Here is a 22,601-nt window from a genome sequence, read left to right as displayed (position 1 = left end):
AACATGGAATCTGGCCAGTCCATCTGTTTTACAGTGTTATAACATCACAGGATGGGTACACATTCATTCTCTGCTGTATCCTGCACTAAACTGTGTCTGTATTGTTCCTCTGCTCCAGGTAGACTGGTACAGAACATGCCAACTTTTTGCAGAAGCCATTGACCCACATCTCCACCATGTAACCACTGTGACTAATTTTAGCGCTGTGGAAACAAGATGAGTCTGTAACATTCAGTCACAACAGCAGCAGTTCCTCTGAAGCACAGGTAGCCCACTCACCAACCCACGCCCCGCACTTGTTGCTATGTAAAGCCTGGCTTACATTCACATTCAGAGCCTGTGTGTATGCATTTGCAATCATGCAGAGTAGCTTTGGGTGTAACATAAAATTAGCAAAAGTGAAATCTATCACTACGAACAGATGGAGCCATTAGTGTAAATTGTTGTTAATGTACTGCTGTGCTTTCAATAAATCACCAAAACGAGCTGTAAGGAAAACACATTTTGCAGTATTTTCACAGAGTTGAAATGTTGATTGCATTATCTTAGAGAACAACAATCAGTCCCAACTCAGGAGGGACACCAAAGCATGAGTTTCTCTTAATAAAGGTTATCAGAGTAAAATGTTCCTCTTCCCGCTCATGTTCTTTATTATGACAGTGTCATTTACCACACCGCCAACAAGCCTGGAGGGCAATGACAAACAACATCTTAATGATGTTTACATAGCGGTGTCTGGATGATGTATTCAATCCCACTGACTCATGACAAAATGGCATTTCAGCCTGATGTAACACCAACTGTGAAATGAATCACACAATAATAGCTGCGATTAATCACAAACACATTATCATTTAAGCAGAGACGCTTCAAAACGCAGCTCAGGAGAGATGACCTTATGTGCTGTATGCACCAGCAGGCGCTCAGAGCTTCACAGAGGATTACATTTCTTTTTCCTGTTACTCATCTTCAAGTCCACACATGTGCTTTTGTACATGTGTGACAGATGCCACACGGATACAGAGCAAGTGTGTGAAACCCAATCAGCTGTGTGTGTCTCAGTGACAGTAAGGTAACTACCGCGGCAGTGACAGTAACTGAAGCTTTGGCTGCTATTCTACCTGCCGACACTCATTACAGACTCATCACTCATTATGGCGGCGGTAACCAAAGGGCTTGACGTGCTGCTAAGCAACATCATGACACAACGCTTGGTTCAGTGTTGATGCATTGGGGCCATGGTAATGCTGCTTTGTATGTGGGGGGTTACCATAAAGACAGTAGAGAGGCATCAGGTGCTCCTGTAATTGAAAACTATTTACTTTGCAGCAGCTCCTAACTATAGGGGTCAAATGTTTAACCTTAATGTGTTGTAATAGCATTCAGGTGACCCTAAACTGCTGTTATTTAGTACATTTGTTCATTCTATTTGCATGAACACCAGTGATATCAGTCTTCTTGCAGCTTGCCTCATTTTTCAAAAGGATTTTGCTGATCCCGATGAAGTCGTTTTCCACTGACTCAAATGCTAGAAAACAATCCCTTTCATCTTATCGAAATTTAAGTCCTGCAATTTGACAAACAATGCAGCCCAAATCTGCTCTTCATCTTTGGTAAGGGAGTATTATGTCTGCCAACAGTTCCATCTTTTCTCTCCAAGCATGATATCTTTTGATTTCATAGCCAGAGTAATTTAAGGTGCTGTTATAAAGTATTTGCCTCCTCCCTGGTTTTTATCTTCACATATTTGTCACATTTGAATGTTTCAGATCATCAAACAAATTTTTAATTTGAGACAAAGATAACCAGAGTAAATACAAAATGCAGTTTTTTGTCATCATGTCATAATATGATACATGCAGTTTACAAGACATGTGCTCTAACAGAGGAAGCACTGTGACGGTATATTCAGCCAACACTACGGTAACTTTGCTCACTCTGTGGCTTATTCTGAGTGGCTTTGTACAGATCTGTCCATCTAATACTCTGCCATTGTTTAAAAAGATTGTTAAGAAGAACAGTCACATTAATTAAAAATCACACCCAAGCTGTGCATCCATGCTTGTGTGGGTGCATGAACAATCATATCCTCCTGAAGCCTGTCTTTTCCAAGGCCAAGAAGGCGACCATAATATGAAGCACTCACACCAGTCAAACAAACTGGACTTGTGGGCACAAGTGTGTTAGGACACTGCCTACTGGGACTGCATCCTTAGGAGCCTAACCCTTTTGAAAAAGGAATTATAACACTGTCTTCTGCCTTGTTTCCCTCCCTGGACATATCTATGGTGGAGACAATCTTCTTCAATAAATCACACGGCGATGACATGGCAGAGAAAGGTGAGACAGCAGAGATGATGAAGTCCAGCTGACGTCATCCACTTGTCTTCCTGCTGTTACCGCATTCTCTTCACCAGCAGGATTACACAACAGTGATCAATAAGTAATAACATTGCATGCTGCATATATACAATGGAGCACAATGCAATCCAGTGAGGCTTTGGCAGTGAAAGAAGAGCAGGGTGGAAGAGGGGCGTAATGATATGCAGTGTGTATTGACTGAATGCAGGGAAGATGCTATTCAGCGCTGGCTGGAATTCATTATGTAGGCGCTGCCTTGAAGGTGACCTGTCGTGAGGATGAGGATGAAGGGCTAGCTGCACACACACAAACACAAACTTCCTGCACAAATGGGTGGGTTAGGGTTGCACACGTGTGTAAGTGTGAGGGGATATTCCTCGTGTGTGTGGACGCAGGTGACAGATTGTTGCCCTGACACATTCTGCCTGAAGTCGGAGGTAGTAAGAATTTTATGGGTGTCAGTGACACGCACTCTTAACAATGCCACCTGACCCTGAGACATGTGTTTCTGTCACTCCATAGCTGCTGCCTGGCCCTGATTAAAGCTCTGCTTTTGCTCTCAAACATACAGCGAAAGACAGAATATAGAGGCCCTGCATGAACACCCACATTTGGGAAACAGATACCAAGTAGACTGCACTTGTGTACATGCGTTTCCACTGTGCATTAATAATACAGCTCCAGTGACGCCATCCAGTCAGAACCTACTTGGCGGCCTCTGATACAAGTAACAGCACATAAATTGTCTCTAAGCTAATTGCTTGGTATCACAGAATGGCACACTATATGGACAAAAGTATTTAGCTGCACCTGTTTATTGTTGAAATTAAGACCGTTTGCCACAGGTGTGTAAAATCAAGCACCTAGCCATGCAGACTCCATTTGTAATACAAAAACTGGTCGTTCATAAGAGCTCAGTGACTTCAAGTGTGTTACTGTGATGGATGATATCTTTGCAACAAGACGATTTGTGAAATTTCATCCCAGCTGGATATTCCAGTCAACTGCAAGTGATATTATTAGAAAGTGGAAGAGTTTAGGAACAGCAGCAGCTCAGCCACAAGGCAGGAGACCACATAAAATCACAGAGCGGGGTCAACGACTGCTAAGGTGCATGGTGCATAAAAAAGTCCTTACTGATCTGCTGATTCCATAGTTGAAGAGTTGCGACCTTGCCAGACACTAAAAGCACAAAAACTGTGCAGTGAGAGTTTCACAATGAGTTTTCATGGTTGAGCAGCCAATGCCAAGCATTGAATGGAGTGGTCCAGTGTCAGTGTAGCACACTGACAGTGGACTGTAAAACAGTGTAAATGCTTTGGTAGTCAGATCTGAGAGTCTGACTTTGGTGGATGCCTGGACAGTGTTACCTGTCTGACTGCATTGTGCCAACTCAGAATTTTGGTGGACCAGGGATAATGGTATGGGGCTTTTTTCAGGGTTTTTGGCTAGGTCACTTTACTCCAGTGAAAGCCAATCTTAATGCTTCAGCATACCAAGACATTTCGGACAATGCTATGCTTCAAACTTTGTGGCAACAGTTTGGGGAAGGCCCTTTTCTATTCCAACATGACTGTGCACAAAGCAAGGACTATAAAGACATGGTTTGATGAGTTCAGTGTGGAAGCTATCAAACCAGTCTGACAGAAGGCATCTTGGACCACCTTTGTATGCAGACTGAGCTAGCAGATACCAAATCATCAGGACACACTGAGGTGTCCCCACACCTAGCTTTAAGGATTACCACTTAGTATCTAACTAACTACCACAGATGTAAATGTAAGGTCCAAACAGGGTCAGAGATAGAGGGAGAAGGATTATGATGATTGTGGCTTGCATGTTGCATTACCATTGCCTTTAGCTTGCATTTAAAACTTCTCCATGTACGATTCTATTTAATTAAGAAAAAAAATATTGCTATGTGGCATCTATTCAGCTCTGTTTCTGCTCTGCATTTGGATGCTGAATCCAATTCACACTGAACTGAGCCAGACGCTCCATCGAATGAGCCTGTGCAGCTCAGACACTGGCCCACTTTCAGTCATTCGGGAGCACAGAAGTGGAGCTCCCACACACTCGGCAGACTCAATTATGTAACCAACTCAGCAAACGCTGTTTGGATGTGCTCTGCTGCTTCACACCTGAGAACAACAGCCTGCAGAAGGTGCAATTTTAGAAAGCGTAATCACACCAGTAAGTCACACCTTTCTCATACCAAGAACAAGCCCCTGAAGACTTGTGTGTTTTAATAGAGTACAGAAATTAAGACGGTAACACCTTCATGTTAATATATGTTAATTACCTGTAAGTTCATTAAGACAGCATTAAACAATGTAAGGGGGAAAACATCACTGAACGTTTTCCCTTCTTACATTTTGCTTTTTAAGTTACAGACAGAACAGCAGAAACATTCAAATGCTTTCTATCAATGGCTGTGGGTAACCATAGCAACACTGATATCAATTTTAGTCCCATTCACTTAAAAACACAATGTCTCTAAATATAAATCAGCAGTGCTTTTGACCAAGTTTTTCTGGGTTATTTAACCAAATTGGTCTGTTAATGCAGTCAGAAAACCATTGTTACTTAATAAGAAATGACCTGTAGGCTGAAATGATTACATTAAAGTTATTTTCTCTGATTCTATGAATGAAGTTCGAATAATAAATCTGCTTTACTCATTTCTCTTTTACACTCTACAACTTATAGTTACTATTTGGGTTTTAAAATATGGAAAATCTTCAGTATCATTTCTCAAAATCACAGTAAATAACAACCAATATACTGTGGCTAATTTTAATACCATGGGATACAGTATTATCTTATTAGTGTCATTCTAAAAATTGGAATCAGTATCTGTCCTAATTTCACAACTGATATATCTCTAAAATGAACTTAAGGTAAACTTGTACTCTCATATTTGTAAAGTTGAAGCCACCTGTTGTTTTTAGGTTAAAAAATCCCAACCTATTCACCCTTTCTTACTTCATTTTACAGCATCAAATGTATTGTCACCCCTGGCTCCTGATTCATATCAAATAAATTGTGTAAACACACCACTGTGATCTCTTTAATGTGCTGAAATACAAACTGATTTTGTACTAAGCCATGTAATAAGAAGGATCACGTACAAAAAGCTGGTTGTTACAGCAAAAAGTGATGAAATAAACCCCAGTTTACAGAGTAACTCCTCTAAAGAACTTCAAATAGGCCAATTATTTAATGCTGTTTTATAAACTGATACATTTCTAGCAATAAAAGCATTAAAATACACTGTATGTGAATAAAATTACAGAATAAACAGGAGAGCTGCTTGCAAAATGATTTTATATTTTGGACAGAATCTTAGAAGAAAAGGTCCTCTTTAAAAAGGAGGACATTCACAAAGCCAGGTTAGGCTCACAGTACAGAAAGGTAACAGAGGTTTTGGCTCGTCACAATAGGAGTCGACACATTACTTAATTTAGGTGTCTGAGAAGCAACGTCAATGAGCCAGCAGGGACAACACCTACGTCACTGATGTCTGGCATAAAGCTCCTCCTCTCATATATCCTTTCTTTGTACATATTAAAATACGTACAGTTTGTTTAAACTCTGTGCAGAACATGTAAAACAGAAAACAATGCATGAGACGATTTATAGTTGATCATGTTTGTCCAGCTGACCATGCTCCAAAACTATATTAACAACCTCAGCACTGTCTGTACCTAATGTAACAGAGCATCTCTGTACCACAGGAAGACAATGCAGCCAGCAACAATGCAGAGATGCAGCAGCAGTCTGAGTACCTTTGCACTGCCTGATCTGTGGAGAACCCTGACAGTCATGGGCTTAAACTTTTCACATTATTTATTCATTCACTTCAAAGCCAAATCTAAATCAATTTTCAGACACTTAGCCATTTTAACAACAACATCACTTATACATCCCTCCAGAAAATTAGACTCCCAGACTACAGGCCTGCTCCTGGTACCTCCAGTCTCTGGCAGTAGTATGGGAGGTAGATCATCAAGTTACCAGGCCTGTCTTGTTTGGAAACATCTACCATTTACGGTCTGAGAGGCAGACACCCTCTCTACCTTGAAAGTAGGTTTAAAATGCTCCTATATGATAAGCTTTATAGGTCGGGCTGGCTCAGGCTTGGACCAGCCCCTCATTATGTTGCTATAGGCTTAGACTGCCACAGGACCTGGCACACTGAGCTCCTCTCTTTTTCTCTCCGTCTGTTTGCATTCCTATCATATAACTGCACGCCACAGAACTGTAAATATTCATGGAGCCTGTCAGTAAAGTTGATAAAATATTTTCCTGACTGCTCCTTTGTCTCATAGGTTCCTGCTGCTGTAGATGTGTCTAACTCAAACTGCTACAACTATTACTATCATGCCTTATGTATTGTCAGTACTGAACTTCAACTGCTATATTTACCAATATCAGTCTTTCTTTCATTGACCAATCTATTGCATGACTGTGCAACTTGATACTACACAACTTTAATCACTATCACAGACGTTAGATCTTATCTTCCATATTCATTGTTGTTGTTATTGCTCTCACTCTGGGTGTTTGTCTCTCTGTGTCTGCCATCTCCCTTCTATCCCCTCACACCTCCGACACAGTCGTGGCAGATGGCTGTTCAACATGAGTCAAGTTCTGATTGAGATTTCCGCTTGTTGGAAGGCAGTTTCTCCTAGCCTCTGCAGCTTGGCTAAATGCTGCTTTGCTCATGATGGATTAATGTTCAGTCTAATGAACCGAAGACTACAGTCTAGACCTGCCCTCTTTGTACAGGTTCTTTGCAGATGACGTCACGAAGCAGAAGAGAACGTCCTTTGGGGGGCAAGAGGGGATTTATGCATGGAGAATCGCTACCAAAAGGCCATGTTTTTAATCCGTTTACAACTATACCAAGCATTCAAAATGCAAAAATAAAACTTAAAACTTCTTAATTCTTAAGCCACTGTGCCCAGATTTATACTTTTGAGAAAAAAAAGTGTGTTGAAAGTTGAATAAAAGCTGTCTTGGTTTCTTCAAAAATATCTTTATAGGATGCCGGTTGAGTGGCTACATGGCAGCGCAGGGGTTAGCGCTGTTCCCTCACGGCAAGGTCAGGGTCTTTCCCTGCAGAGCCTGCACGTTCTTCCCGTGATTAAGTAGGTTCTCTCCAGGTACTCTGGATTCGAACCCGCCCATGCACAGTTAGAAGTTGCAAGTGCCATGTACAAGACTTTTCTCTGTGCACGGTAGCAGCTTGGACATCACGTGTTTTGTTCTCTGATTGGCCCATAAAGATGTGACAGACAGAGCGATCATCCAATCACCCTCTGAGTTTTTTTCAAAGGCTCTGCCCTTTCCCAAATGCTGTCTATGAGAGGTTTACCAGATGGATGTGTGAAACACATCCATCTGACATGTCAGGTTGAACAGTCACAGAGTTTTGATTGAATTAGTGTCCATGTTAACTGATGACTTCTAGCTAGCTGTCTTTAAAGTTGTTATTACACTAACTTCTGAGCTCAGAGCTTCTGAGTATTAAGTGCTTTTTTATAGTCATGTCATGATACACACATAAGGGAAGCATTTAATGGAAAACACAACTAATGCATTTGGCTACATAGTCACTGGTTGAACAGAAACACCAATATTATTTTAACTACTTTACTGGTTTATGTCGACTCTAAAATTGAATAGATCTGTCGTCAGCTTGTGTGATAAACATCTTTGTCTCTGTGCAGTGCCAATCCCTGATTCTTTAAGTGTGGATAATTTGGGACTCATTTTATCATTTGTTCTGAAAACTTTCTGACACACCAGATAGACTGTTTCATACATCCATAGCATGGTTATATCTCACATTCATCTGAGAAAGTTCTAGTAGAGAATGTTTGAGAAGGGCAGGACTTCTCAAAAAATTCTCAAAAGGTGTTTAGAGAAACTGTGTCTGTCACATTCACGATGGGCCAATCAGGGCGATAAGATAGAATTAGGCTGTACATATGCACAGCTACAGGCAAACTCTGCCACGCTGGATAAAAAGTGGAGCATGATGTGGATGAAACTTGTGCCGAGGACGGTCGGTAGAAGAGCGAATATGTCTTCTCCAATAAAAGCTTATGGTGAAGCTCTATGCTCTTGTTTCAAGAAACAAATGTGGAACACTTCTGTTTAAACTGACGCTTTTCTATGGCTAATCACTTTAGCGGTAGCAGCTATTGTATACCAGCTTACAGTAGAACTCAACCTCCCCTGTAACAATCGCAAACTAATGCTAAGGCAGGTCAGGAGAAGCAAAAAAACACCTTTTCCATCTTGTTAAGCTATTGGTGTGGCACTATGCTGTTGTTTTAATGAAGCAATGTGCTTAAATACAGATAAACCTGCCGCTGTGGCTACAGCTGAGCTAATAACCAAAGCTAACTCTCACTAACGACCAAAACAGGTCAACAAGAGAGCAAAAACACCTTCTCCATTGTAAAAAGCTTTCAGTGTGGTTCTTTAGTTTTCAATTCATGAAGAAATGTGGTGCAATTCTGATGAAATTGCTGCCGCATCTGAGCTAATTCCTGCATTGCTACATGCTAGTGGCAGCCATTGCTATTGGATTCCAGTTCAACTAAACCTTGCCTGTAGCTACCGCCTTGTTCTCCAAATGAAGCTGATTGGTCCAAAACGTGTCCGTTGTGGAATTAGGCTTTTCAAGACAGATTTGCCTGATGACAGAGTTTCAAATTCATCCCCTCTGCAAAGTAACTTTCAGCCTTTGTTCAGATGCGCACATCAAACTGACACAGTGAGCTGCAGCCAGCATGCGACCTCATACGCTTAATCAACATCATGTATATCTTCCGCCTTTTGCAGAGCAATAGTGTGAGAGTTGAGTGACCTTGTAACCAATGAGACGGAGGTACAGTCGCCTCTTCCTCCTGTCTTAGTCTGTCCCTCTTTAACTAATTGGATTAATCCTGGGGCTTTAATTAGAATGATCAGGTGGTCAGGGCCAGGAGAGGCTGTAGAACAGGGACCTGGCTTAACTCCTATAGGCTCCCTTATGTGTATGTAACACAATAGCATGCTAATAAACAAAGCTATAATGAATGGAGTGAGATCAGAATAACACTATTTGCACTCTTTTGCTTATGCACTTTTAATCCCACGGTTATCAAAACTATCTATATTTTTTAATTCTAAAGAGTATATTAATCAGAATCGGGTGTTTCTATCATGAAACAGGACACACTTAGCCTACACTTTTCCATGAATTACACAGAAACTACACTGTTGAATTTCACTATTTATAAACTGTTAAATCTGCAGAGTCCTTTTGAGCTTTTAAACCAATAGACTCCTGTATCCTCTAACAAAGCTCTGTCCACTTTCTTAAAAAACAAAACAAAGGAAAAAAAAAACAATACTAACCTATTTTTTTTACAGTATCAAATGAAGTACCCTCACCCCCCTTTGTACTTTTTGTAGAGCAGTCAGCTGTTTTCCTGTCGCCACAAGCCATCATGTGTGATGGATTCCTCGACCTCACTGCTAGCATCCAGTATAATACGATTGGAATCAATACATCGATTTTGCAGAGCACAGCTGCATACACTGTCTCTTTATTAATGAGGGGAAACCACAGCACATCACAAAGCAGAGGAGGGCAGAGCGGAGCAGAGGGAAACCCCACAACTTTCCATCCTTCAATGACATGTCCTCGCCTCCTAACCCACAAGAAATAACCACTTTATAGCAGCTTTATGTGAGAAAATGTCATCAATATGGCGCAAGGAGGTGAAGACATTCTCTTTGATGTACCGCTATATAATCACAAGACAAGTGAACACAGCTGCGCGTCTCGAGACCCTTATTCTAATTAAGGGGAGTGACGTAACTGTGACCGAAGAATAGGCTGTAGTAGCAATATGGTACCTGACAGCCAGTACTGTAAACATAGCCACGAAATAATCACTAAACCACTATTTCAAAGAAAAATGAACAAAGATAGAGGTGGGAGCTTCACCTGTAATGCTTTAAATGTGCTGTAAAGACAAAACATAGACATATAATGTCTATTTCTTACCGTAAAAGGCATTTCGCGTTATCTGGCCACCCATTGCTTTATTCCTCTGGAGTCTGCTTATCGCCAGTATGGATTATTCAGATGCTCTGCTCACAAAGTCCAGCGCTCGTGACATGATTGCACGTTCGCATCCAAAGACAGCCTAGCCTATCGCTTCTTCCCTCCGAATAGATGCAAAACAGTGGAGACAAGAGACCCACACCTCCTGCCTGTGAGCGCAGAGACACATCCGTGAAGGCAACTCCCCCCCTCATTCACTGAGCGCTCTCTCCGCCTCGGGTCCCACTCACTCACACTGCCATTTACATAAAAGGTGGAGACTGGCTGAGCGCTTTTAACGCTGTCACTGCCACACCGAGGGCTGCTGCCAAGCAGTGTTAGTGGAGCACGAGGAGGGGGAAGTATAACCAGGAAGTATGAGAATAGGCTGTGGGCTATTGTTCTGCAAATATGTTTTTGATTCAATGGCATAAAACAATAGCATTCGTCATATAAACGACTTCTAGTAGAGAAAAGAAAATAGTGTGGATTAGCACCTAGCAAAAATAGAGCAATTGGCAAATTGGGAACCTCCTGAGACCCCAGCTTTTGTCTGGGGTACATTTTTAAAATCTTTCACGTGTTGGGGAGAGGTAGGATCTGATCATTTTAATATCTCAGTCTCACTGTTGAACAGGTATTAAATTTCATCTAAAATGATGTCCAATATCAGCACAAATTCTCTGAAATTTTGTAGAAACTACCTAAAATTTCTATTAAATGTTCTTTTACTTATTTTTAAATTTTCACATATAAAGTACCCTAAATTTTTTCACTTTAAACTTTATTATGAAGCCTAAATTTTAATTTAAAAAATGTCATAGAAATTCCTGAAATTGTCAAAAAATCACTTAAAAATCTCAAAGTGAATTCCCTAAAATGTACAAATATATTCCCCAAGAAAATGATTAAAATGATTAAATGATGGACCCCCCCCCCCCATCCTTACAAATTCCCTGAACTTTCCATAAAATTTCTAGGATCTCACAAACACCCATCCCCAAGTTTCCTTAAATATACCTAAAATTTTAAAGCAAATTCACCCCAAAAATCTCAAAGCAATTTTCCAATTATTACAAATGCATTTCCCAAATTTACAAAAAAAAAAGAGAGAAAATGTGGAAATATCCACCCCTTTAACATGAAATATTCCCATGAAAAACATCAAACATTCAACTTTGAAAAACCTTGAATTAAACTTCAAATGGTTCAAAAATATACTGAAAACACTTTCATAAAACACTTGAAAACTTCCAAGTTGGTCCCAAAAATATCCATGAAAATTCCTGAAATCTCATATTAATTTCTCTTATTCTCCAAGTGAATTATGTAAACTTCAAAAGACATTACCAACAATAACCTCACAAATTCTCATAGTTTAAATTATTACTTTGTTGTCAGATAGCCAGAATGAAAGGTCCTCATATGTGGATGCAGGGTCTTAAGAGGTTAAATGAATACATACAGGTGCATTTTTAAAAAATAGAGCATCAGAAAAAAATATTTCCCCCTGTGATTTAATCTTTTGTTCAGCACTCATTGAAATACTTAAATTTAATCCCTAGAACAGTGATCATCAACTGCATTTGTACAAGGGACAGCTATTTTCTAAACAGATACTTCAAATAAATTTAATAATTTTTAAATGTTAATAAATGTACATATTTTTTGTTCAAATATTTTCAAATGTTAATAAATGTACATATTTTTTGTTCAAATATTTTCATTTTCTTTCGAATGAATGTAATTTTTTAGCCTCTAACAGTGAGATCAGTCCCTATATTATAGCCAACAACAAGGGAGCGACTGAGATATTTTATTTTATTTTATTTTTATGACTGTCATGTTGTCCATCACAGAGTTTGACACTCATATGCTGAGTAATGATGAGTGGAAACACCCAAGCAGGAAAATGGCACTCTCAAATCACCTGAGGCTGACACAGAAAATGTTTTCTAAAATTTTTATTTGAATCAAGAACAGACTGATAAATACGTAGTTAACATACATTTTATTTGCTAGTAACAGCTGACAGGTGGATTTCTGAAAAATAGGTGAAACTTTAAGTTATTCCTGATTAAATTGTTTCAATATCATTTGTTTATGGAGTTGTTTGGGAATTTATCACAAAAATAAGAATTAAGGTACCTAAACCACATGATATTTTTACTGTGCACATGTTCTGCATTTGATAATGCTCTGGGGGCAGATGGGAAGAGGTGGGGGGTCTGATGAGGCCCACGGGCCGCCAGTTGGTTACCATTACCCTATAATATTACTAGCAGACATTCCAATACTTTTTTACTTTTGTCACTTATATATATTTTATTCTTTTGGTAAAAATCAAGGTCAGTGAATTGACCATATGTGGTTCCTTGCCAGTTTATGTTAAAAAAAAAAACAAAAAAAAACCAAAAGTGTAAGCATGTTGCAATGTTGATAATGGAAAATAAACAGAGAGTCTAACAACTATCAAGTTGCACATTAAAAATATTCTAAATACAAAATATTAATAATGATTTTTCAAGACATGGTGAAGTTATCTTTACATTTTTACCCCTTCTTAGAGGCAAGACATGTTTGGTCTCAGAATACTGTAAAAATAATAGTATCTTGGAGTCCATGGAGTCTATGGAGTCCAATCTTAACAGGACTCCGATAAAAATCACAAATATTGAATAACTAAGTGATTTTTTGCAGCGATGAGGCTCACAATAAGAATAACTGAGTTATGCCTTTAACTTTAATAAAACTCTTATACTGTTATTCACTTTATTTTTCTTCATGATTCCAACAGGGAACTTAAGAAACATCACAAATATTAAATGTCTGAATTAATTTTGGTAGAAATAATTCTCACAATAAAAATCGTCTACTAACTGATACAAACCACATAAATATAATAAAACTGTAATCAGGTTATTAAACTGGCCAAAACTTAAAAGTTTCTATAAATTAGAAGAATTTACAACTGGAAAATTGTACCACTGTAGAGTACTGTTATCCTACATTATAATACGTCATTTGTCATAAAAAATATCCTCAGTTTGGTTGCTTGATAAGTTGGGCATATGTCTTAATATAGACAAAATTTACATGCCAAAATGGGGATATGTCCAAATGTGGTTCCTCCATTTTTCACACCAAAGTTTAAGTAATTGCTAGAAATCCTACACAAAGAAAACCTATCAGGACACTAAGCACTACTGTTCACCTTTAAATTTGTCAGTTTCATCAACTTTTTTTTGGTTGGTTAGGATTTAAGGGTCATTTCTTTGGGGCCAAAAGAAACCTTAAACTGTTGGAAACAGTTGGAAACAGAAGGTTTGAGATGCTGATTGGTCCATGACCCTGACTGATGTCCACTGATTGGCTGAGAAAAGTCATACGGGTTCCACTTTCTCTGAGCTGGGGGGGGGGGGCTGCAATGAAAGTCGTCCGAAGTAACGGTATATGGCTCTGCCCCTTAAAGGGTTCATTCAAGAAGAGAAACTTTCATATATTCTAGATAAAGCTCATAAAATTAAATATCTCTTTGTTTAAATCTTGATGATTATGACTTCCGGCTCAGAAAAATCTAAAATCCACTATCTCAAAATATCAGAATATCACAACACACGCTCCAAAGAACGGATTTACAATACAGAAATGATAACCCTCTGGAAAATGAGCTCATTAAGTAATTAGCTCAGTAATTTGTTGGAGCTCCTGTTGCACAAATTACTGCAGGCATGTGATGTGGCATGGAGCCAATCAGTCCGTGGCACTGATGAGGTATTATGGAGCCCAGGCTACTCTGTAGAAGCCTTCAGCTCATCTGCATTGTTGTGTCTGTTGTTTTTCATCTTCCTCTTGACATTTACTCAGAGATTCTCCACGGGGTTCAGGCCAGACCAGTTGGCTGGCCAATCAAACACAGTAATACCAGCAAACCAGTTTGTGGTGGTTTTGGCTTCACTGTGGGCAGATGTCAAGTTCTGCTGGAAAAGTAAATCAGTATCTCCCTAAAACATCTCGGCAGATTGAAGCATGAGGGACTGTACGATATCCTGACAGACAGCGTTGACTCTGGACTTGATAAAGCACAGTGGAGCAAAAGCAGCAGCTGACCTGACACCTCAAACCATCATTAACTGTGATAACTGAAATAAAAATTTACTTTAATTGGAACACAGCACTTGGGACCACTAAGCAACAGCCATTTGCGCTGGGGCTGACTTCATGTTTGTGTACGACTTTTAACCAAGCAGATGCAATAAAAGACAAGCTGGAGAGGAGGGGGGATGATGTTGCTCAGTGCTCCATCTCTGAGCTCTGTTCTGATTGGCTCGTCATGAATGTGACTGACAGAACTTTCCGCCAATCACCTTCTGAAGATTTGCTTCTATAGGCGCTTTCCCAGATGAATGTGAAATACATACATGCAACGGATATGAGTCGATCTGTTGTGTCTGGTTTGTTGTTTCCTGGTGACAGGGCTTAATGTTGTAAACCCTTGGGATCCTTCAATTCTTAACCCACAGACATAAGGGATAGCTACCCCCCCCCCCCCCCCAATTCACTGGAATTAAAAAGGATTTTCATGAAGACAAATTTTCAAAGCACCCCATTTTACCACTTCCTCACCTATGTTTTTCAGTTTATCCACATAGACTTTTCTATTTGAAAAATAACGTAGTAACAGGTCTAAGGCTAAGAATGGATCCAGACCCTCAGCAAGCAAGCGGCCACATTCTTTGCTCTCAGCACTCACTCCTTCACCCTACATACTTCCTTCTGTACCTCAGGCCCCTGGCAGACAGACTGGGTGACCCCACAAGAGTCAGGTCTCTGACTTGAGCTGTCATCACGTATCTGTGGTGACCTCACAGCCCTCAATCTCAGACACCATTGTGTTTACTTTGGGCCTGAAGCCGCAGGCCTTTAGATAATGGCACCGTGAAGGACAGGCTGAGCTAAATTAGATATCTGAATTAGTGGAATAAGAACTAAATTTTACTGGGTGGATGCCAGGAATACATAATTGCTGTGGTATTAAGACTTTTGTCCTCAGTGGGAAAGTTTTGGGAAGCAGACTTTAAGTTTTGGCAGTGATATAGATGAGAAAATCAATAGCACTTTCATAACATTCTGTTAAATATAAGGCTACAGCTAGCAGATGGATTAATTTGTTCAGCACAGGCTGAAAACAGTGCAGAATAACTTTCATGGCTGCATCTGGCAAAAGATGCACATCAGCAAATCTTAATAAAAAATTTAAGATGCAAAATTTGTCTGTTTGAAAAAAACATTACTAATAACAGCCACATTGGAGTGAGACAAGAGTATTTAGACGTGCTGACAGGCAGTCATTGACCCCACCAGCTCCTTATTTCCATGCAGTGCTGTAAAAAAAATATTTGCCCCCTTCTTGATTGATTAAACAGATTCAAATTTTAGACATAGATAACCCAAGAAATGCAGTTTTTAAATGATGATTTTATTTATTAGGGGGTAAAGCCATCCAAACCTACCTGGCCACAAGTGGAAAAAATAATTGCCGTCCTTCATAAATCATAAATTAGCTGAATAACCACATTTTTTGAAAAGCTGATATCAATTTCACGAGCCACACCCAGGCCTGATTACTGCCAGATCTGTTGAATCAAGAAATCCCTTAAACAGAACCGGTCTGACAAAGTGAAGTAAGCCAAAAGATCTCAAAACATCATCATCAACAAGTGAGGGAGGAACATAAATATCTATGAGTCTGGAAAGGGTCACAAAGCCATGTCTAAGGCTTTGAGACTCCAGTCAACCACTATGAGAGCCATTATCCACGAATGAAGAAAACTTTGAACAGTGGTGAACCTTCCTAGGAGTGGCCAGCCTACCAAAGTGAAGTACAGGGTGCATCAAGGACTAATCCAGGAGGTCACAGAAGAATCCAGAACAACAACCAAAGACCTGCAGGCCAGACTTAACAGTTAAGGTCAGTGTTCACGATTCAACAGCAAAAATGGCATCCGGACCAAAACCAAAGGCTCATCTCACATTTGCCAAATAACATCTTGATAATTCCCAAGACTTTGGGGGAAAATTTCTGTGGACTGAGGAGAAGAAAGTTGAATTTTTTAGAAGCCTGTTACATCTGGAATTAAACTCACATATGCTAACTTATATATTCATCAGATTGTTAGAATGTAACTTGAAGTCTTTTCGGGTTATGATGAAGTCATACATATGTTTTCTTTTAGTGAAGAGGAGAGGCTGATGGACCGTTATACTGGCTTTGTAATGCTTTACATTCATGTTTATATACATGCTAAATCCTGCAGCTAATGATATTTACATGTCCCCATATCCCACTACTTCTAATGATTGCAGCCATGAAACCATAACAAACATTGTTCCTGGCTGGGATGTTGATTAGAACGACATCAGGACTGCAATGTCAAGCTTTTGTTTTCTAAATGAAACAATGTAAACACACATATGGCGCACACATGTAAATTAATGACAGTTGTTGCTTAAAGGGAGGTTAAATGAACACATATGTTTTCATATATCACATCTACACATGTTAATACTTACATTCAGGATTTTTTCAAGAACTATGCTGACTTAAGCTAATGCACGCTTAAGATGTTTTGTTTCCTGTTATCTGGTTTCTGACAATTCTGTCAATCCCCAGAGGAAAAACTGAAGCAAGGCAATGACAAAATGATAGGGATGTATGAATGAAAATGTCATAATTATAGTTGAAAAGATTTTGTCTCTCCAACTGCTCTATCTCAAGATTTTAATCACAAAACATACAGTTTTAATGATAGTAAAGGTTGTCCTGCACATTGCAGATATCTCTTGTTTTATGTCTCTATGCTGAGCTGCAGTCTTGTATCAATGGAGCAGGGTTTTGTCCACATAAAGATACAGAGCTGAGAAGGGAGAGGACAGTTTTTAAGTTTATTCTGATGCCAAATTCAATGCATATGATATGAGTTTCAGCACTTCAGCTGCTCCCCTGAATGGAGTGAACAAGGACAGCATGAAGAAAAAAAACAACACTAACACTGGCCTTTAGTAATAATAATAATAATAATAATAATAATAATATCTTGAATTTATATAGTATTCATGTTTTCTTGGTGATATTTCCTTTAAAAAAGGAAATGAATGAGCAAAGGGGAATACTACTGACAAAAGCAGAAGAGAGCACAAAAAAAAAAAAAAAAAAAATGGAGACAATTTGATGAAATGTGTAGGTGAAGATCCTTCAGATGTGACAACAGTGATGCTGCCCAAAACAAACAATACGGACAAAATATGGCCTTTTACTGTTTGGAGTGCATTTCCTATTCATATTAGAGGATGGTTCCTGGTAACTTTTTATTTTTTCTAGATCTGATACACATGTGTACCAATTTTCATGCATGTTGCTCTTACTCAGTCTCCTATGCGACATATGGGGCCCGGTTTGTCCCCTGTGCAGAGGACTTGCACAATTCCACCAAACACAAGCCACAAAGTGTTGGAAAAATAATATCCAAGAATGCCAGGGTCCTCACTCTGAGGTCAGTGCTCGGGCCCTAAATATGGACCTCCAACCAGGTTGGTTATCATAAGGTGTTGCCTAACCTTAAGTACAATGCAACAGCTGTCTGGAGAGGAAATATGGAATCAGTCTCTCGCTATGTGCATGTACTGTCCATCATGTGTTGTGAAAGCCAAACAACAGATGGTTTTCATGTTGCCGGCATCCTATGCAAGAACCACGCTTGAAGTCACTGAGCTCTTCAGAATGACCCATTTTGTATTACAAATGTTTCCAAATGGAGACTGCATAGCTGATTTTATTCACCTCTGGCAACGAGTCTGATTGAAACACCTGAATTCAACAATTAGCAGGGGTGGCCAAATACTTTTGTCCATATGGTGTACATTAAATGTTTTCATCTCTCTTGCCTCCTGACTGTGCATAACTGTTTCCTTACGCATGGACCAAGTGGACAGTGCCATTGGACAAAAATAAGCGGCACTGGCTAGAGACAAATATTAATATGATAAAGGGGAAAACATGAAGTGGCATGGAGAGGAGGATGTTTTAACTCCACCTGCCTCTAAACTGTTCTACCATAGGCAACAACGAGCCTTTCAGTTGGTCAGATGTGTGCTCTTCTGGAGCAAAACTTTACAAAAAATCAACCATGGTTCGAAATAAAATTAGGCGCAATTTTGCATGGCAAAAACTCTGTTTCTGTTATGAACGCTTGCATTGACACGCTTCATGCTTGACATAAATAACTGTGTGCATATCATTTGCATGAGAAAAAAATTGTGACTGGTTTGTAATGGGGTCTCAATCTTTAAAACAGTGCACCAACTCTCAGCAGATGTATTGTTTTAAGCCTAACTATTCGTGCCCAATTAGTGCCTACATTGGTGAATTAGGTGTTTATTGGTTTGAGGCTGATTTTCATGGATATGGTCCATTTTTTTAACATCTGCATTGTGGCTCATCTGAATGAGTGCAAACGGCCCCAGGCGAGAGCAATGCTGTTTTCACTGCAGCACAGTTAGAGGTGTATTTAACCCTTTGAATGAGTTGTGTACCTTAGATGGGGGTCTTTTTGGCTCAACTGCACAGGTTTAGCTAGACTTTTTTCATTGATTAGGTCAAGTGTTTAAAGTGGTGCATCACTAAGTACAACACACAGCAGGGATACGACATTGACAAACAGCCAAATGAGAAAAATGTTGAACTGTCTTTACCCAGTCCTTGTAGCTGCTTTATGACACTGTCAAAGATATTCAGTAGATGCATTTTCCTTTTCTACACCACATTTTAAAGGCTTTAAAGTTCCTCCTGTGATGACATCAATGCACTAACAGCTCTTGTCACAGAACGGACGTGACTATAAGAGGAGCCGTGACTGGACGCTGGCCAGACAACTTTCGGGAAGAGACATCCGAGATGTGTCGTGTAACCTTGCAGATACACAGTAGAGGAAAAGAGCTGAAGTAAAGTGCACTTCCTCGGCTGCCTTGACGTTGGTGGTGTACATGAATGCTCTGCTTGAACATCCTTCCTTTGTACTCTACCTTTTACTTCCTGTTTTAATAATGCAGCTTCCACTCCATCTGCCATAACCTTTACACACGAAAGCCTGCTCTGGCCTGCAGTCTTCTCTGCATTATTATTATAGTGCATTTTTGAAAGTCAGTACATAAAACTGCATTACATAACCGACTCCGACGGTGTTTGGCTCATGGTATTGTGCAGCTTGTATATGAGGGGGATGTGCATACAACTTCTGCTGATTTACTGCCGTCCTAACAGTTGATATAGTTTATGAGTGCTTTTAATTCCATCCATAATTTCTCAGCTGAAGTGTACGTCCTTGGATAATACCACAAGCATCATCAACACAGGTCATCCTGCTGTTCTGAAAATTTTTTGGGGCCCCTCACTGAGGCCTGGATGTTTCACATTCCTGACAACACTTTTAGAGTCATTTAGTGTTTGCAGGAGGAGACAGTCTGCAGATTTGTGGATGAATATACATCCCCATACAGCTTACTTTAATAATACAGGACTGCTGTGTGCTGCTGATTCATTTTAACTAAAGTACAGTACAGTATGTGTACATTTTCACGACAAGGACACCTGTATCTGTGCTTTGAGGCTGTCATAATGCTGGCCTAAGCATAATGCCGTACCCCAATGCCATAGCCAATAAAGATGGTTCAGGGTAATAATAAAACTTAATATCCACTTTTGGTTCTAGAGGTGATCAACATTAAATCAGATTCATTGTGTTTTATGTAATTTAAACTATGTATGCGTTATACAGACAAAGGTATTTGGCCACACCTGTTAATTATTAAATCCAAGTGTTTCAATCAGACCATTTAACACAGGTGTATAAGATCAAGCACCCAGCCATGCAGTCTCCATTTGCAAATGTGTTGTTCTGAAGAGCTCAGTGACTTCAGTGGTGCTACTGTGATGGATGCCACCTTTGCAACAAAACTGTGAAATTTCATCCTTGCTGGATATTCCATGGTTAACCCTTAAGTGATAATAGAAAGTGGAAGCATTTAGGAAGAACAGCAACTCAGGACTGCTAAGTTGCATGGTGTCTAAAAGTCTCCAGTGCTCTGCTGCTTTCCCAACCAGCATGTCCTTGTAGGCCCCACATGGGTTATATGTAGGCTACAGTATCGGGCCCATGTGAGTTTATCCATGGGTTCCATGGGGGCCCCACCTGTGATTGTCAATGTGAACTGCAAGTGTGGATCAGCCCATAAGAGACCTGTATAGGCTGCATACTTAGAGATCAAAGATAGAGCCTACTTGTAGTGAACATTGGCAATTACAAGGATCTCTAGATGGGGCCAATATGGGTCTCTTCTGGGCTGATCCACACTTATAGATCACATGGGCAATCACAAGCAGGGCCACCATGGAACTAAAGCTGAGTTGTATCTGGCCTGATTTTCACATACAGCCTTCTACTTTCAATTATGATGGGTGAAGGGTGACAAAAAGTAGAACCACATCCTTCTTAGTTCATCACCATCTGAGCTAAAACATCTTTAGCGTATTTTCTTCTCTAAAGAAATATGAAATGTTTTATATGTTTCTGTAAATTGAGTACAGTCATCAGACATCATGCTGCTGCTGAGCTGACGTGATGGCTGATGATTAACCAACCCTCACCGCCACATGTCCCAGCATGCTCCAGCCTTTAACAGCAGCTGGAGACCAGACCTTACCAATGTTTCCACGACAACCGCTGCTTGAAAGGCATTACATACGACTACCAGGGATTCATGTGTGAGCACACACGGGGACGAACACAAACACAGAAGGCCCATTAGCTTGGTGGAACACAGTGTCCCTGAACAGTAATGGTACAGTGACACAACAACAGATAGCAGTTTAGCAGAGTAATAGCACAGCAAGGTGTGAGCTGTGGACAGTAAAGCAGTCCACAGGGGCAACATAACATCCTGCCAGCAGAATGAGGCCTGCTGCCTCTTTCTAAGTGATTTGTATGGTAGTGAAAGGGAATCTGGCAGCAGATGCCGAGTGGCAGGGGGGCCGGCAGAGTGGGTCTCCTGCAGCCGGTATTGTCTGAGAGTGCTGCTCGGCACGTGTGTGCAAACAAAAGCTCCTTTTTAGCCAGGTCTCTAGAGTCCCAGCACAAGGCCTTTTATAAATGAGGAACAGAGGAAGTTCATAGTATCCAGAAACAGGACAAGATGATTAAATAACGTGAGGAGAGCTGGAGAAACTGCACAGAGCTGTGACTATAGATGGTGATTGTTACATTTTAAAGATATCCTCACTCCTTATCAGTCGAAGTCCTTATCAATAAGACACAATGCATTTTGTTAATATAGGGAAGACACTGTAGATCAGTGGTTCTCAGCTGGTGGGTCGAGACCCAAAAGTGGGTCGCTGAGCAGTTTTCAGTGGATCGGGACTTGGCAACTAGGAAAAAAAAAAGTGGCGGCAAAAAGTCCTGAGGTCCTTATTGGATATGCATCAATTCCTTTTATTTTCCCCTGTTTTACTGTGAAATTGGGACGTTTGATCAATATTTCAACTAATTTATCTCCTCTTCTTGCAAAAAATGGCTACTTTTCTCATGATACTGAAGTTATTTCACATGTTCTCTGGAAAATTGGCAAAAATTGACAGGTAATGATGGGGGGGAAAGGATATAAAATTTGTCAGTTTTGTCCCATTTCTTTTTTATATCAGGTGTTTTAGTTCAATCATGCTCCAAACTTCAACATATTCAATTAACTAAATGTGAACTGTTGAAAAAGTTTTGGTAACTTGGGTTGCAATCTGTCTTAAGTCAGACTGGTGGGTCTGGACCAGTTGAGAACTACTGCTGTAGATCAGTGGTTCTCAACCTTGGGGTCAGGACCTCCTCGGGGGTCGCGAGACACTCTGAAGGGTCAACAGATGCCTTAAAAAAACAAAGAATATTTTTTAAAATTACACTGTTGCCACTTTACACCACTTTTACCAAATGTCAACACTTTTTCATCACTTTTTAACACCAATTTTGCCAATCTCAGAACATTTTTGCCACTTAAAACCCGTTTTTGTCTATTTTTAACCCTTTCCATC

At 40.0% G+C, this 22,601-nt stretch overlaps 1 protein-coding gene across 2 annotated transcripts in view; it reads right to left on the bottom strand.

Annotated features, from left to right (window-relative positions):
• neurl1aa (neuralized E3 ubiquitin protein ligase 1Aa) overlaps positions 1-10,662 on the bottom strand; it is an 85,560-nt gene extending 74,898 nt beyond the window's left edge. For both annotated transcript variants that reach the window (XM_041785996.1, XM_041785995.1), the window contains exon 1: positions 10,433-10,662. Coding sequence is in view for 1 of the 2 variants with exons in the window: in XM_041785995.1 (XP_041641929.1) it covers positions 10,433-10,466 (34 nt within the window). In the remaining variant the exon portion in view is untranslated. The remainder of the gene's footprint in view (positions 1-10,432) is intronic.
• Positions 10,663-22,601: the final 11,939 nt, after the last annotated feature.

Source organism: Cheilinus undulatus, linkage group 4 (genome assembly GCF_018320785.1).
Source record: "Cheilinus undulatus linkage group 4, ASM1832078v1, whole genome shotgun sequence".
Lineage (NCBI taxonomy): Eukaryota > Metazoa > Chordata > Actinopteri > Labriformes > Labridae > Cheilinus > Cheilinus undulatus.
The sequence above is the reverse complement of the archived record's forward strand: the minus strand, read 5'-3'. Positions and strand labels throughout refer to the sequence as shown.